This window comes from Pristiophorus japonicus, chromosome 5 (assembly GCF_044704955.1).
Source record: "Pristiophorus japonicus isolate sPriJap1 chromosome 5, sPriJap1.hap1, whole genome shotgun sequence".
In the NCBI taxonomy this organism is placed as follows: domain Eukaryota; kingdom Metazoa; phylum Chordata; class Chondrichthyes; family Pristiophoridae; genus Pristiophorus; species Pristiophorus japonicus.
This window is the reverse complement of record NC_091981.1, coordinates 140,507,907-140,524,806: the sequence shown is the minus strand read 5'-3', so window position 1 is coordinate 140,524,806 and position 16,900 is coordinate 140,507,907. Positions and strand designations below refer to the sequence as shown.

Genomic DNA, 16,900 nt, shown 5'->3' with positions numbered 1-16,900 from the left:
GGGGGAGTGTGGTGGGTGGGGTGGGGTGGGGGGGAGTGTGGTGGGTGGGGTGGGGTGGGGGGGAGTGTGGTGGGTGGGGTGGGGTGGGGGGAGTGTGGTGGGTGGGGTGGGGTGGGGGGAGTGTGGTGGGTGGGGTGGGGTGGGGGGGAGTGTGGTGGGTGGGGGGGAGTGTGGTGGGGGGGAGTGTGGTGGGTGGGGGGGAGTGTGGTGGGTGGGGTGGGGGGGGGAAGAGTGGTGGGGGGGAGTGTGGTGGGTGGGGTGGGGGGGAAGAGTGGTGAGTGGGGTGTGGGGCAAGAGTGGTGAGTGGAGTGGGGGGGGGGGTGGGGTGAGGGGGAGAGTGGGGGGTGGGGTGAGTGGGGGGTGGGGTGAGGGGGAGAGTGGGGGGTGGGGTGAGGGGGAGAGTGGGGGGTGGGGTGAGGGGGAGAGTGGTGGGTGGGGTGAGGGGGAGAGTGGTGGGTGGGGTGAGGGGGAGAGTGGTGGGTGGGGAGAGTGGGGGGTTGGGGTGAGGGGGAGAGTGGGGGGTGGGTAGAGTGGTGGGTGGGGAGAGTGGTGGGTGGGGAGAGTGGTGGGGGGGGGTGGGAAGGGTGTGGGGTGGTGGGTGGGGGAGAGTGGGGGGTGGGGTGAGGGGGAAAGTGGGGGGTGGGGTGAGGGGGAGAGTGGGGGGGGAAGAGTGGGGGGAGAGTGGGGGGGGAAGAGTGGGGGGTGGGGTGAGGGGGAGAGTGGGGGGTGGGGTGAGGGGAGAGTGGTGGGTGGGGCGTTGGGTGGGGTGGGGTGAGGGGGAGAGTGGGGGGTGGGGTGAGGGGGAGAGTGGTGGGTGGGGGGTGGGGTGAGGGGGAGAGTGGTGGGTGGGGGGTGGGGTGAGGGGGAGAGGTGGGTGGGGGGTGGGGTGAGGGGGAGAGGTGGGTGCGGGGTGGGGTGAGGGGGAGAGGTGGGTGGGGGGTGGGGTGAGGGGGAGAGGTGGGTGGGGTGAGGGGGAGAGTGGGAGAGGTGGGTGGGGGGTGGGGTGAGGGGGAGAGGTGGGTGGGGTGAGGGGGAGAGTGGGGTGTGGGGTGAGGGGGAGAGAAGAGAGACTGGGGGGGCAAGGAGAGAGAATAGAGCATGGAGGGGGAGAGAAAAGAGACAGATTTGTGTGCATCTTTGGAAAGGCTTAGTGAGCTACAGTGAATGGTGAGACATAATGGTACCCTTCCCCCCCCCCCCCCCCCCCCCCGCAATGGTCATGAGGGTGAAAGGAATGGAATGGGAATTATAGGGATGCTTTATGGTGTTGGTGTGGGGTGGTGCCAAGCTGGCACATCATGTGGCAACCAGAGTGCACAGCATCAAGTAAAGTAAATCTGGCCATGGTGAGACCATCCCTGGCCTCCTGAGCAGCAATGTAGTCAGGTGCTGATGCCCTCTGGCCTCTGCAGTATCAGTTGATTGCGGAGAAGGTTGGTGATGTGCTTGGTGCTGCTGGTGTTGGTGCTGATAGTGGTGGGATGCTGAGGACCAAGGTGAGACAGTATAAAGGAGAGTGGGTGGGAGAGTGGTGGGTGGGGTGGGGGGGGAGAATGGTGGGTGGGGTGGGGGGGGGTGTGTGGTGGGTGGGGTGGGGGGTGAGTGTGGTGGGTGGGGTGGGGGGGGGAGTGTGGTGGGTGGGGTGGGGGGGGGAGTGTGGTGGGTGGGGTGGGGGGGGGAGTGTGGTGGGTGGGGTGGGGGGGGGGAGTGTGGTGGGTGGGGGTGGGGGGGGGAGTGTGGTGGGTGGGGTGGGGGGGGGAGTGTGGTGGGTGGGGTGGGGGGGGGAGTGTGGTGGGTGGGGTGGGGGGGGGAGTGTGGTGGGTGGGGTGGGGGGGGAGTGTGGTGGGTGGGGTGGGGGGGGGAGTGTGGTGGGTGGGGTGGGGGGGGGAGTGTGGTGGGTGGGGTGGGGGGGGAGTGTGGTGGGTGGGGTGGGGGGGGAGTGTGGTGGGTGGGGTGGGGGGGAGTGTGGTGGGTGGGGTGGGGGGGGGGTGTGGTGGGTGGGGTGGGGGGGGAAGAGTGGTGGGTGGGGTGGGGGGGGGAAGAGTGGTGGGTGGGGTGGGGGGGGAAGAGTGGTGGGTGGGGTGGGGGAGAGTGTGGTGGGTGGGGTGGGGTGGAGTGTGGTGGGTGGGGTGGGGTGGGAAGAGTGGTGGGTGGGGTGGGGGGGGAAGAGTGGTGAGTGGGGTGGGGGGGGAAGAGTGGTGAGTGGGGTTGGGGGGGGAAGAGTGGTGAGTGGGGTTGGGGGGGAAGAGTGGTGAGTGGGGTGGGGGGGGAAGAGTGGTGAGTGGGGTGGGGTGGGGGGGGAAGAGTGGTGGGTGGGGTGAGGGGGGGTGGGGTGAGGGGGAGAGTGGGGGGTGGGGTGAGGGGGAGAGTGGGGGGTGGGGTGAGGGGGAGAGTGGGGGGTGGGGTGAGGGGGAGAGTGGGGGGTGGGGTGAGGGGGAGAGTGGGGGGTGGGGTGAGGGGGAGAGTGGTGGGTGGGGGGTGGGGAGAGTGGTGGGTGGGGAGTGGGGAGAGTGGGGGGTGGGGTGAGGGGGAGAGTGGGGGGTGGGGGGTGGGGAGAGTGGTGGGTGGGGAGAGTGGGGGGTGGGGGGTGGGGAGAGTGGTGGGTGGGGAGAGTGGGGGGTGGGGTGAGGGGGAGAGTGGTGGGTGGGGGGTGGGGAGAGTGGGGGGTGGGGAGAGTGGTGGGTGGGGGGTGGGGAGAGTGGTGGGTGGTGGGTGGGGGGTGGGTGGGGAGAGTGGTGGGTGGGGGGTGGTGGGTGGGGGAAGGTGGGGGGTGGTGGGTGGGGGAAGGGGGAAAGTGGGGGGTGGGGTGAGGGGGAAAGTGGGGGGTGGGGTGAGGGGGAAAGTGGGGGGTGGGGTGAGGGGGAGAGTGGGGGGGGGTGGGGAGAGTGGGGGGGGGAAGAGTGGGGGGTGGGGTGAGGGGGAGAGTGGGGGGTGGGGTGAGGGGGAGAGTGGGGGGTGGGGTGAGGGGGAGAGTGGAGGTTTGGGTGGGGTGGGGGGTGGGGTGAGGGGGAGAGTGGGGGGTGGGGTGAGGGGGAGAGGTGGGTGGGTGGGGGGTGGGGTGAGGGGGGTGAGAGGGAGAGTGGGGGGGTGGGGCGAGGGGGAGAGAAGAGAGACTGGGGGGGCAGGGAGAGAGAAGAGAGCATGGAGGGGGAGAGAAAAGAGACTGGGGGGGGCGGGGGCAAGAAAGAGAGAGACTGGGGGGCGGAGGGGAGAGAGTGTCTGGCGGTGGGGGGAAAGGAGAGAAAGGGAGTGTGTCTGGGGGGCGGGGGGCGAGAGAGACTGGGGGGGGGAAGGTGAGAGAGAGAGACTGGAGAGGAGAATGAGAGAGAGACTGCGGGGGGAAGGGAGAGCGACTGCAGGGAGGGAGTGTCTGGGGGAGGCGGGGCTGGGGGGGGGAGAGAGAGAGACGTGTTGTGTAAAGAAGAACTCCACGAGTACTGTGAGCTAAACTTAGTGTGACCTTAGTCTTTATTACAACTCCAGAGTGCCTAAGCAACATGGCAGCCAACCTTTTATACTGGCCCTGCCCGTGGGTGCAGGTGACATTAGGCCTCCAACAGTCGCGCCCTCTGGTGCATGTATTACATAGTTACATACATAACAAGATGGCGGGCGGGCAGACAGGGAGAGAGAGACTCGAAAGGAGAGGGACTGCGGGAGAGGGGATGGAGGGAGAGGGACTGCGGGTGGGGGGAGGGTTTGCAGGGAGGGAAACAGAGACGAGAGAGAGAGACGGGGGAGGGGGAAGAGAGAGAGACGGGGGAGGGGTGAGAGAAGGATGGACGTGGGGGGGAAACTGGGGGAGTGTGGGAGGGACTGGGGGGGGTGGAAAGGGAGGGAGAGAGACAGACAAGGAGGGGGCGGGGTGGAGGAAAGCTAGAGAGAGAGAGATGGGGGGGCGGGGCGGAGAAGAGAGAGCGTGATGGGGTAAGAGAGTGTGTGGAGACTGGGAGGGAGGGAGAGAGAGAGACTGGATGGGGGGAGACAGAGACAGAGAGAGAGAGAGAGAGAGAGTGTGGGGGAGGGAGAGACAGACTGGAGGAGGGGGAACCGGGCAAGAGAGAGGGAGAGACGTTGGGGGGGTGGGGGGGAAAGGAAAGAGAGAGACTGTGGGGGAAAAAGAGAGAGAGAGAGAGAGAGACTGTGGTGGAAAGAGAGAGAGAGAGAGAGACTGTGGGGATGGGAGAGAGACTGTTGGGGGGAGACAGGGAAAGGGAGAGAGACTTTTGGGGGGAGACGGAGCTAGAGAGAGACTGTTGGGAGACAGGGAGATAGAGAGAGACTTTTGGGAGACAGGGAGATAGAGAGAGACTGTTGGGAGACAGGGAGATAGAGAGAGACTGTTGGGAGACAGGGAGATAGAGAGAGACTGTTGGGAGACAGGGAGATAGAGAGAGACTGTTGGGAGACAGGGAGATAGAGAGAGACTGTTGGGAGACAGGGAGATAGAGAGAGACTGTTGGGAGACAGGGAGATAGAGAGAGACTGTTGGGGAGAGAGAGTGACTGCAGGGGGGGATGGAGAGAGTGTGTCTTTGCGGGGGGGAGCGCAGGAAGAGAGAAAGTGAGACGGGGGGGGGGGGCGGTGCGGGGGGATGTTATGTATCCAATAAAGATTCAAACTGAGTACTGTTTAACTAAGCAAGGTAGAACCTTGCCTGTGCTTTATTTAGTCCCAAAATGCCTGACTCACAAAATGTCTGGCCTTTTATACCTGAGCAGCACCATGTGCGTGCTGCTCAGTGGCCTCCAACAATAACACCATCTGGTGGCTAAAAACAGCATGTACATACATGACAGGGGAGACTGGGGGGGAGAGGGAGAGAGATTGCGGGGGGGAGGGACGAGAGACTGCGACGGGACGGGGGTAGGGTCTGCAGAGACTGGGGTGGGAGGGAGACAGACTGGGGGAGAGAGAGTGTTTCTGGAGGGGGGAAAGAGAGAGGAGAGAGACGGGCGGGGGAGAGAGAGAGAGAAGAGAGAAATGGGGGGGGGTAGGAGGAGAGTGAGAGGAGAGAAACGGGGGGGGGCGGGTGAGAAGAGAGAGACGGGGGGAGGGGAGAGAGAGTGAGAGGGGAAGACTGGGGGGAGAGTGAGAGAGGGAGACTGGGAGAAGAGAGAGAGAAAGAAATCTTTAGGAGCGGGTTGTTTTCTTGCAGGCTTTGGAACTTTGGATTCAGAGTTACCAGGACTTCCTGAGTTTGAATTATCCAACCATTTTGGACAGCAGTGCGGCAGATCATTCAGAACATAACCAGCCTTGCAATCCCAAAGGACCCAGATCAGCGTATAAATTGAAGAAAAAAATCTACAAACTAGCATTGCAAGAGGAGCGGCGCGGGAGGCTAAAGGACGGTGGCAGCGAGTGGGAGTGGCGGCAGTTCAGGAGGCAGCATCGCAAGAGGAGCGGCGCGGGAGGCTAAAGGACGGTGGCAGCGAGTGGGAGTGGCGGCAGTTCAGGAGGCAGCATCGCAAGAGGAGCGGCGCGGGAGGCTAAAGGACGGTGGCAGCGAGTAGGAGTGGCGGCAGTTCGGGAGACCAGCTGGTGCAGAAGCCGAAGGTAAAACAAAGAAGTGAAAAGAAATTGAAGTGTGACATTACAGCCAAGCGGGTAATTGATTGGCTGGTGGATTGGTGAGTATTTAATCTTTTTCTTTTTCTTTTCTTATCGGCAGGTAACCTTTGGCATTGTTGCCAAATTAAGTTAATTTAAGGCTTAAATCAAGGCGGGAGAACCCAGACCCATGTCATGCTGCTCCTGTGCTATGTGGGAAGTCAGAGACGCTTCCAGTGTCCCTGACTACTATGTGTGCAGGAAGTGTGTCCAGCTGTAGCTCCTGACAGACAGCATTGCAGCACTGGAGCTGCGCATGGACTCCCTCTGGAGCATCCGCGATGCTGAGGATGTCGTGAATAGCACATTTAGTGAGTTGGTCACACTGCAGGTAAAGGTTACTCAGGCAGATAGGAAATGGGTGACCATCAGACAGAGCAGTGGAAGGAAGGTAGTGCAGGGGTCCCCTGCGGACATTTCTCTCCAAAACAGATATACTATTTTAGGTACTGTTGGGGGAGATGACTCCCAGGAGAAGCCAGCAGCAGCCAAGTTCATGGCACCAAGGGTGGCTCTGCTGCACGGGAGGGCAAGAAAAATAGTGGGAGAGCTATAGTGCTCGGGATTCTATTGTAAGGGGAAATAGATAGGCGTTTCTGCGGCCGCAATCGAGACTCCAGGATGGTATGTTGCTTTCCTGGTGCAAGGGTCAAGGATATCTCGGAGTGGCTGCAGGGCATTTTGGAGGGGGTGGGTGAACAGCCAGTTGTCATGGTGCATATAGGTACCGACGATATAGGTAAAAAATGGGATGAGGTCCTACAAGCTGAATTTAGGGAGCGAGGAGTTAAATTAAAAAGTAGAACCTCAAGGTATTAATCTCAGGATTGCTACCAGTGCCACTGCTAGTCAAATTAGAAATAGTAGGATAGTTAAGATGAATATGTGGCTTGAGGAATGGTGCAAGAGGGAGGGATTCAAATTCCTGGGACATTGAAACCAGTTCGGGGGGAGGTGGGACCAGTACAAACCGGACGATCTGCACCTAGGCAGGACCGGAACCAATGTCCGAGGGGGAGTGTTTGCTAGTGCTGTTGGGGAGGGTTCAAACTAATATGGCAGGGGGATGGGAATCTATGCACGGAGACAGAGGGAAGTAAAATGGGGGCAGAAGCAAAAGGTAGAAAGGAGATAAGGAAAGGTGGAGGGCAGAGAAATCAAAGGCAAAAATCAAAAAGGGCCACATTACAACATAATTCTAAAAGGACAAAGAATGTTTAAAAAAAACAAACCTGAAGGCTCTGTGCCTCAATGCGAGGAGCATTCGTAATAAGGTGGATGAATTAACTGCGCAGATAGCTGTTAACGGATATGATGCAATTGGGATTACGGAGACATGGCTCCAGGGTGACCAAGACTGGGGACTCAACATCCAGGGGTATTCAATATTCAAGAAGGATAGACAGAACGGAAAAGGAGGTGGGGGTAGTGTTGTTGGTTAAAGAGGTGATTAACGCAATCGTAAGAAAGGATATTAGCTTGGATGATGTGGAATCTGTATGGGTAGAGCTGTGGAACACCAAAAGGCAGAAAACGCTAGTGGGAGCTGTGTGGTGAGGTTGGGGATGGCATCAAACAGGAAATTAGGGATGTGTGCAATAAAGGCACAGCAGTTATCATGGGTGACTTTAATCTACATATAGATTGGGCTAACCAAACTGGTAGCAATACAGTGGAGGAGGATTTCCTGGAGCGTATAAGGGATGGTTTTCTAGACCGATATGTTGAGGAGAGGAACCAACTAGAGAGCAGGCCATCCTAGACTGGGTCTTGTGTAATGAGAGAGGATTAATTAGCAATCTTGTGCGACGCCCCTTGGGGAAGAGTGACCATAATATGGTTGAATTCTTCATTAAGATGGAGGGTGACACAGTTAATTCAGAGACTAGGGTCCTGAACTTAAAGAACGGTAACTTTGATGATATGAGACGTGAATTGGCTAGGATAGACTGGCGAATGATACTTAAAGGGTTGACGGTGGATAGGCAATGGCAGAAATTTAAAGATCACATGGATGAACTTCAACAATTGCACATCCCTGTCTGGCGTAAAAATAAAACTGGGAAGGTGGCTCAACCGTGGCTAACAAGGGAAATTAAGGATAGTGTTAAATCCAAGGAAGAAGCATATAAATTGGCCAGAAAAAGCATCAAACCTGAGGACTCGGAGAAATTTAGAGGAGGACAAAGGGTTTAATTAGGAAGGGGAAAATAGAGTATGAGAGTAACCTTGCAGGGAACATAAAAGCTGACTGCAAAAGCTTCTATAGATATGTGAAGAGAAAACGATTACTGAAGACCCTTGCTGTCAGAATCCGCTGAATTTATAATGGGGAACAAAGGAATGGCAGGCCAATTGAACAAATACTTTGGTTCTGTCTTCACTAAGGAAGACGCAAATAACCTTCCGGAAATATTATGGGACCGAGGGTCTAGCGAGAAGGAGGAATTGAAAGAAATCCTTAATAGTCAGGAAATTGTGTTAGGGAAATTGATGGGATTGATGGCTGATAAATTCCCTGGGCCTGATAGTCTGCATCCCAGAGTACTTAAGGAAGTGGCCCTAGAAATAGTGAACGCATTGGTGGTCATTTTCCAACATTCTGTAGACTCTGGATCAGTTCCTATGGATTGGAGGGTAGCTAATGTAACCCCACTTTTTAAAAAAGGAGGGAGAGAGAAAACACGGATTTATAGCCTGACATCGGTAGGTGGGGGAACGTCGGGCGAGGAGGAGAGGAGACTGTCAGAAGCTTGGGAGGGGTGGCGGGGAAAGAAGGTCAGACACTTTCGCAGTAGAGTATGGGGGTAGGAACTTGTTTAGGAGCCGTGACTCTGAGCTCTGTCTGTTCCAAGTGAGCTCTGTTCTATCTGGAGTCGATAGTCAGAATGGCTCGAATTACACTTCAAAAAGTCATTAATTATGTAGGCAGGGAGGTTCTCATTGCACATTCCAGAGAAACTGCTGGGTGTGTCTTATCCTCCAGGGGACCAATCAGCAATCAGGTCTTGTGATCAAGTGGACCCAATCAGAGCTATAGGTGTTACAAATAAACTCGTCCAATTAATAAGGAAATTGTACTGGAAAAATTAATGGGACTAAGAGTCGACTAATCCCCTGGATCTGATGGCCTACATCCTAGGGTTTTAAGAGGTAGCTACAAAGATGGTGGCTGCAATGGTTTTGATCTTGCAGAATTCCCTTGATTCTAGAACGGTTCCCATTAATTGGAAGATAGCAAACGTTGCCCTGCTATTCAGGAAGGAGGGGAAGAGAAAACCAAGAACTCTGGACCATCTAGCCTGGCATCAGTAGTAGGGGAAATGCTAGAATTTATTCAAAGGGATATGTAACAAGGCACTTAGAAAATCATAATATGACTGGGCAGAGTCAAGACAGATTTATGAAAGGGAAATAGTGTTTGACCAAATCTATTACAGTTTTTAGAGATTGTAACTAGCAGAGTAGATACCAATGGATGTAGTGTGTTTGGATTTTCAAAAACCATTTGCTAAGTTGCCACATGAGGTTATTACACAAAATTACAGCTCATGGGATTGGGAATCATGTACTAGCATGGATTGAGGATTGGTTAACAAACAGAAAATAGAGAGTAGGAATAATGGGTCATTTTTGCGTTGGCAGGCTGTAACTAGTGGAATACCGCAAGGATCGGTGCTTGGACCTCAGCTATTTACAATCTTTATCAATGACTTATATGAGGGAACAGAATGTAATATATCCAAATTTGCTGATGATACAAAATTAGTTGGGAAAGTAAGCAAGAGTTGGGAGATTTTCTGTAGGTAGGCAGGTTGGGGGTGGGAGGCCTCCGGGGCGGAAGGTTTCCTGCAGGTCCTGCCGACTTTAACATTGGGCCCTGATTTGCATGTGTGAGACCTCGGTTTCCTGCCCGCAGCCAGCCAGTTTGAGAGGCTGGCTGGCTGTGGGTGGATAAGCCTGCAGTTTCAGAGAGGGAGTGAGGGATTGGTCGGGGCCGGTGGTTTGCCGGCTGCGAGGTGGGGGCAGTAGGCCTGGGTTCGGCAGGAGGGGAGAGAGGATTAGGGCCGGTCTTGGCATCATTGATGGGTTGGGGATCGGAGGCCTAGGGAGGTGATCAGAGGCCTGGGGAGGTGATCAGAGGCCTTGTGGTGGGGTCTTCGAGTGAAGGGGGTGGGTTCGGCAGGGACCCTGGATCCAGGAGGTATGTATAAAGCTACTTACCTCCTGGATCCAGCAGTCCCTACCTCACTTTAATTGCCGGGTTTCATAAATTGTGTAAAACCCGTCCACATGCAATTAAATTCAAAAAAGCTGAAAAAAGAGGCTTCCAACCTCATTATAATATTTAAATTAATGCCCCCCCATCCCGCCTCCATTTAAACCGGATTGGCTGGATTGGAGACCGGATCAGGTCAGGAATCCCATTTTTAACAATTTAACTGCCCCACGCTCCAAACCCACTCTTTTTTTTTAGGGGAAATTTGGGCCAAAGAGCCTGCAAAGAGATATAGGCAGGTTAAGTGAGTGGGCAAGAACATGACAGATGGAATATAATGTGGAGAAATGTGAAGTTATTCACTTCGGTAGGAAAAATAGGAAAGCAGAATTTTTAAAATGGCAACCACCTGGGAAGTGTTGGTGTTCAGAAGGACCTGGGTGTCTTTGTACACGAATCATAGAAAGTTAACATGCAGTTGGAGCAAGCAATTAGGAATGCAAATGGTATGTTAGCCTTTATTACAAAGGGACTGGAGTATAAGAGTAAAGATATCTTCCTACAATTATATAGGCCCTTGGTGAGACCACACCTGGAGTACTATGTACAGTTTTGGTCTCCTTACCTAAGGAAGGATATACTTTCCTTAGAGGGAGTGCAACAAAGGTTCACCAGACTGATGATTCCTGGTTTGATGTATGTTGTGCAGCATTTCCACAAGGATGGAAGGCTTCAATGGGTTAACCATTCAAGGTAAACTACATGCACTGAACTACTGACTTCAAAAATTGAATATTTAATGTTATGTTATTTATGTTATGATATTTCATTAATAGTTTAATTTAGTTTCCAAGAGTTCACTTAATATTATCTTGGAGTCGAGTGTTTTTCGACTTTTATTTTGGAATCCGTTTGAATTCTGTCTTAACTCCAGAGTAAACTTACCCATATAAATGTGCCTTTTCATAACAGCTGCTGGCTAAATTAAGCACAGATCGTAAGCTGCAGATCATGCACTACCACTTTAGAAACTGTAAGCTGATCCAATAGTTGAGCCAAATAGATTACTTGGGCACAACCACTTCACAGTACACTAAACACAGCCAGTTATGTGTACTGTCATAAAGAAAATTCAAATGTTAGTGTAGTGATGATGAGCCTCATTTTTTACAAAACTGCACTGCTTGAAGAAAGTCTGCTGATCTGGAGTGCTCATCTTCTGTTTCTGTATTGACCCTAGACCCAGACTTTTGGTCATAACACAAGCGCACACTGGGGATAACAGTTTGAATTTTTTTTAAAATATTATCATCCTATATCTAAAGATAGACTAATTTGCCATCTGAAAGAAAAGTTGAAGCACAGTATAGCTATGCATGCCTTGAGCAGCAGAAATAAAAGTGCCAGCCAAATTTGCACCGTCAATACAACAGTTTTTACTTAGAAACAGAAACCGAAAACGTTGGAAACTCAACATGTTAGGTCGTATGAAAATAGTCATTTGCGCATATTGATATAATCCAAAAAGGGAGAGGAGGGAGAATATAAATGGAAATGTTGAGTGGTATATATGTAATATCTGATTCTTTTTTCTCTGTATATGTAATCTATGCACAGACATGCTAGTAGAGTGGAATTTGTTGCAATTTTCTGCTCATAATTCCTTGTTTAATTTTTTACATATTCTCCTACCTCCTCTTTTCAGACTGTGTTAATGTACCTGTTTGCCTCTTGCAGTCCAAAGAGTTTGCACCCAAAACTGTTCTCTCCACAAATGCTGATTCATTTTCTGCGTGTTTTTAACATTTTCTGTTTTTGTTTAGTTTCCAGCATCTTCAGAATTTTACTTTTTACTTTGTTTACATCTACTTTGATCAACACACATGGGACTTCAATATTCCCAATATTCTTTGTAAAACTGAGTATCTTTAATTGTTATGAAACTAGATAGGGAGGAAGAGGATCCTGGGTTTTCTGGCATTAAAGCTGCTTTCTAATCTATGCAGATCTTACTTGAATTCAATGCTCGGGTCAGTCCAAGAATCTTTACCAAGGAGTTCCTGGCTTTCAAAGTACTCTTTATTGTGTTCATTAGGCCAAAAAAATTAATGTTTCCTCTCCCTCTATTAAGTTAATCATCTGTTCTTTTACAAACATCAACCTTCCCTGAACCTTGGACCTTTTAAATAAAGTTATAAAAAACAAGTTCATCAGAGGAACTACCACACATTACATAATTGCTTTACGCCCATTTCCGTCTGGAATGCATATTTTCATAAGAGTCGTATATTGAAAGTACTTAAGGTTCAATGTACAAATATGTAATTCATATTTCTACGTAGTATGATTTTACATGCTCGGATTGAATTTGCAGACCATAACATCTGACCCTATTTTTTTCAGATGGCAGCTGATGATTCTGTTATACCCATTTACACCTTCTAGACGCATCTTTTGTAACTACTTGTCCCATTACCAACTCCTTTTGCTTTGTATAATCGTACCTTTTGTCATTTAATCACTCCTGTCTTCCACCCCTTCCCTTTTGTTCTTTTATCTCCACCCACCTTTCCCTGCCCCTGCACTTGCTTAAAATCTGTTCCAGTTCTGATGAAAGGTCATTGACCTCAAACATTAACTCTGTTTCTTTCTCCACAGATGCTACCTGACCTGAGTATTTTCAGCATTTTCTGTTTTTATTTCAGATTTCCACCATCTGCAATATTTTGCTTTTGTAATAATTTTGCTTTTCAAGTTTGCAGAAATCTTTCTGTGCAATAACTTCACTGTATGTCAAAGTACTATTGGTGCATTCTTTTGCTATGTTGTCATCAAGCTTTCAGCTCAACATATGGCATTAATTCTGCTCCATGCTGTAACTTGTTTGCAGAGAATTTCTATTTTTAACTGTTAGTCTCTGTTTTCTTGAAAGCATTGTCCATAATCTGTAATCAAACCATTAGCTACTCTGTGAAGGAGGTAACTAAGATAGCAGAATAACAGATACTTGGGGGTGATCAAGTCAGTAATATAATATGGTTTTTGCCGTCATCAGAACCCTGAAGATGAAATTGCATCCTCCTTATCATTCCAACATGTCCATTATTTTTATAATATATGCTGTGAAAGTGAGGGAGGCTATGTTTGTTCTGGTGTTATGTTTCTTTGTACTTTTGCTGCTGATGGATGATTGTCATGCAACCTCTGGGAATTCACAATGTGATTAAACAATATTTAATCACTGGAAAAAATGATGCACTGATGACCTTGGATGGTCACAATATTATTTACATATACAAAATTTCCCTTAACATTTCTATACTATGTGAAATGAACTGCATTTTTTTAATAATCTAAATCATTGTTTCATTTAACATTATCTTTCATTCAGGTGAAAATGACCTTCTGTTACCAATCACTCATTACAGTCCTGATACGCTTCCTCCACAAAATTCACCATTTTTGGAAAGGAACTTTGTATGCCGGTTAAGATGTCTCCTAGATAATTCCTCTGGATTTCTGGTAAAGTTATATTTGACCTTGTGTTTTTCTTTACTGTACAGCTTTCATATGAAATTTTTTAATAATGAAATGTATTTAAACCGAGCCCACTTAGTAATTATGTGCTGTGTCGATTATAATTCCAATGCCCAAGTGGTAAATAAGAACATAAGTAATAGGAGGAGGAATAGGCCATTTGGCTGCTCGAACCTGCTCTGCCATTCAATAGGATCGTGGCTGATCTGATCATGGTCTCAATTCCACTTCCCTGCCTGCTCCCCATAACCCTTGACTCCCTTATCATTCAAAAATCTGTCTATCTCCACCTTAAATAGATTCAATAACCCAGCCTCCTCCGCTCTCTGGGATAGAGAATTCCAAAGATTCATGACCATCTCAGAGAAAAAATTCCTCCAAATTTCCGTTGTAAATGGGCGACCCCTTATTCTTAAACAATGCACCCTAGTTCTAGATTCCCCCACAAAGGAAACATCCTCTCTGCATCTACCCTGTCAAGCCCCCTCATAATCTTATATGTTTCAATAAGACCACCTCTCATTCTTCTAAACTCCAATAAGTGTAGGTCCAACCTACTCAAACTTTCTTCATAACCGCTTCATTTCAGGAATCAACCCCATGAACCTTCTCTGAACTGCCTCCAATGCAAGTATATATCTCCTTAAATATGGAGACCAAAGCTATACGCAGTACTCCAGGTGTGGTCTCACCAAAGCTCTGTACAGTTGTAGCAGGACTTCCCAACTTTTATACTCCATCCCCCTTGCAATAAAGGCCAACATTCCATTTGCCTTCCTAATTACTTGCTGTACCTGCATGCTAACTTTCTGTGTTTCATATACAAGGACCCCCAAATCCCTCTGTAACTCAGCATTTTGTAATCTCTCCCCATTTAAATAATAATTTGCTTTTTTATTTTTCCTACCAAAGTGGATAACCTCACATTTTTCCACATGATACTCCATCTGCCAAATTTTTGCCCACTTACTTAGCCTATTCATATCCCTTTGCAGATTATTTGTGTCCTCCACATAACTTTCTTTCCCACCTTTCTTTGTATTATCAGTAAACTTGGCTACATTAACCTTGGTCCCTTCACCCATGTCATTGATATAAGATTGTAAATAGTTGAGGCCCCAGCACTGATCCCTGCGGCACCCTAGTAGTTGCAGTTTGTCAACCTGAAATTGACCCATTTATCCCGACTTTCTGTTAGTTAGTCAATCCTCTATCCATGCTAATATATTACCCCCAACCCCGTGAGCTCTTATCTAGTGCAGTAATTTTTTATGTGACATCTTATCGAATGCCTTCTGGAAATCCAAATACACAACATCGACTGGTTTCCTCTATATCCACCCTGCTTGTTACATCCTCAAAGAACTCAAACAAATTTGTCAAACATGATTTCCCTTTCATAAAACCATGCTGACTCTGCTTGACTGTATTATGATTTTCTACATGTCCTGCTACTACTTCCTTAATAATTGACTCCAGAATTTTCCCAATGACAAATGTTAGGCTAACTGGTCTATAGTTTCCTGCTTTCTATCTCCCTCCTTAAATAGTGGTGTTACATTTGCGGTTTTCCAATCAGCTGGGACCTCTCCAAAATCCAGGGAATTTTGGTAGATTACAACCAGTGCATCCACTATCTCTGCAGCCACTTCTTTTAAGATCCTAGGATGCAGGCCATCAGGTCCAGGGAACGTCCACCTTTAGTCCCATTAGTTTGCCGAGTACTTTTTCCTCTGGTGATAGTGATTGTTTTAAGTTCCCCCCTCCCACTAGCCCCTTGATTATCAATTATTGGGATCCTTTTAGTGTCTTCTACTGTGAAGACTGATACAAAATATTTGTTCAAAGTCTCTGCCATTTCCCTGTTTCCCATTATTAATTCCCCAGTCTCATCCTCTAAGGGACCGATGTTTACTTTAGCTACTCGCTTCCTTTTTATATACCTGTAGAAGCTCTGACAGTCTGTTTTTATATTTCTTGCTAGTTTACTCTCAAACTATCTTCTCTCATATTTTTAGTCATCCTTTGCTGGTTTCTAAAAATGTCCTATTCCACTATTCTTCATAACATTGTATCCCTTTGTTTTCAATTTGATACCATCCTTTACTTTATCAGTTAGCCATGGATGGTTCATCCTTCTCTTAGAGCCTTTAGGATGGAGATTGAAACAGTTAATTCAGAGACCATGGTCCAGAACTTAGAGGGGTAACTTTGAAGTTATGAGGCATGAATTGGCTAATATAGATTGGCTAATGATACTTAAGGGGTTGACTGTGGATGGGCAATGGCAGACATTTAGAGACCGCATGGATGAATTACAACAATTGTACATTCCTGTCTGGCGTAAAAATAAAAAAGGGAACGTGGCTCAACCGTGGCTATCAAGGGAAATCAGGGATAGTATTAAAGCCAAGGAAATGGCATACAAATTGGCCAGAAATAGCAGCGAACCTGGGGACTGGGAGAAATTTAGAACTCAGCAGAGGAGGACAAAGGGTTTGATTAGGGCAGGGAAAATGGAGTACGAGAAGAAGCTTGCAGGGAACATTAAGGCGGATTGCAAAAGTTTCTATAGGTATGTAAAGAGAAAAAGGTTAGTAAAGACAAACGTAAGTCCCCTGCAGTCAGAATCAGGGGAAGTCATAACGGGGAACAAAGAAATGGCAGACCAATTGAACAAGTACTTTGGTTCAGTATTCACTAAGGAGGACACAAACAACCTTCCGGATATAAAAGTGGTCAGAGGGTCTAGTAAGGAGGAGGAACTGAGGGAAATCTTTATTAGTCGGGAAATTGTGTTGGGGAAATTGATGGGATTGAAGGCCGATAAATCCCCAGGGCCTGATGGACTGCATCCCAGAGTACTTAAGGAGGTGGCCTTGGAAATAGCGGATGCATTGACAGTCATTTTCCAACATTCCATTGATTCTGGATCAGTTCCTATCGAGTGGAGGGTAGCCAATGTAACCCCACTTTTTAAAAAAGGAGGGAGAGAGAAAGCAGGGAATTATAGACCGGTCAGCCTGACCTCAGTAGTGGGTAAAATGATGGAATCAATTATTAAGGATGTCATAGCAGCGCATTTGGAAAATGGTGACATGATAGGTCCAAGTCAGCATGGATTTGTGAAAGGGAGATCATGCTTGACAAATCTTCTGGAATTTTTTGAGGATGTTTCCAATAAAGTGGACAAAGGAGTACCAGTTGATGTGGTATATTTGGACTTTCAGAAGGTTTTCGACAAGGTCCCACACAGGAGATTAATGTGCAAAGTTAAAGCACATGGGATTGGGGGTAGTGTGCTGACGTGGATTGAGAACTGGTTGTCAGACAGGAAGCAAAGAGTAGGAGTAAATGAGTACTTTTCGGAATGGCAGGCAGTGACTAGTGGGGTACCGCAGGGTTCTGTGCTGGGGCCCCAGCTGTTTACATTGTACATTAATGATTTAGACGAGGGGATTAAATGTAGTATCTCCAAATTTGCGGATGACACTAAGTTGGGTGGCAGTGTGAGCTGCGAGGAGGATGCTA

General features: G+C 49.2%; 1 protein-coding gene across 1 annotated transcript in view; it reads left to right on the top strand.

Moving 5' to 3' along the window:
• Window positions 1-16,900, top strand: part of LOC139264468 (aryl hydrocarbon receptor-like) — a 302,097-nt gene that overhangs the window by 245,875 nt on the left and 39,322 nt on the right. Inside the window, exon 6 of the mRNA XM_070881001.1 lies at window positions 13,224-13,354. Within this exon, the coding sequence (XP_070737102.1) occupies window positions 13,224-13,354 (131 nt within the window). The remainder of the gene's footprint in view (window positions 1-13,223; window positions 13,355-16,900) is intronic.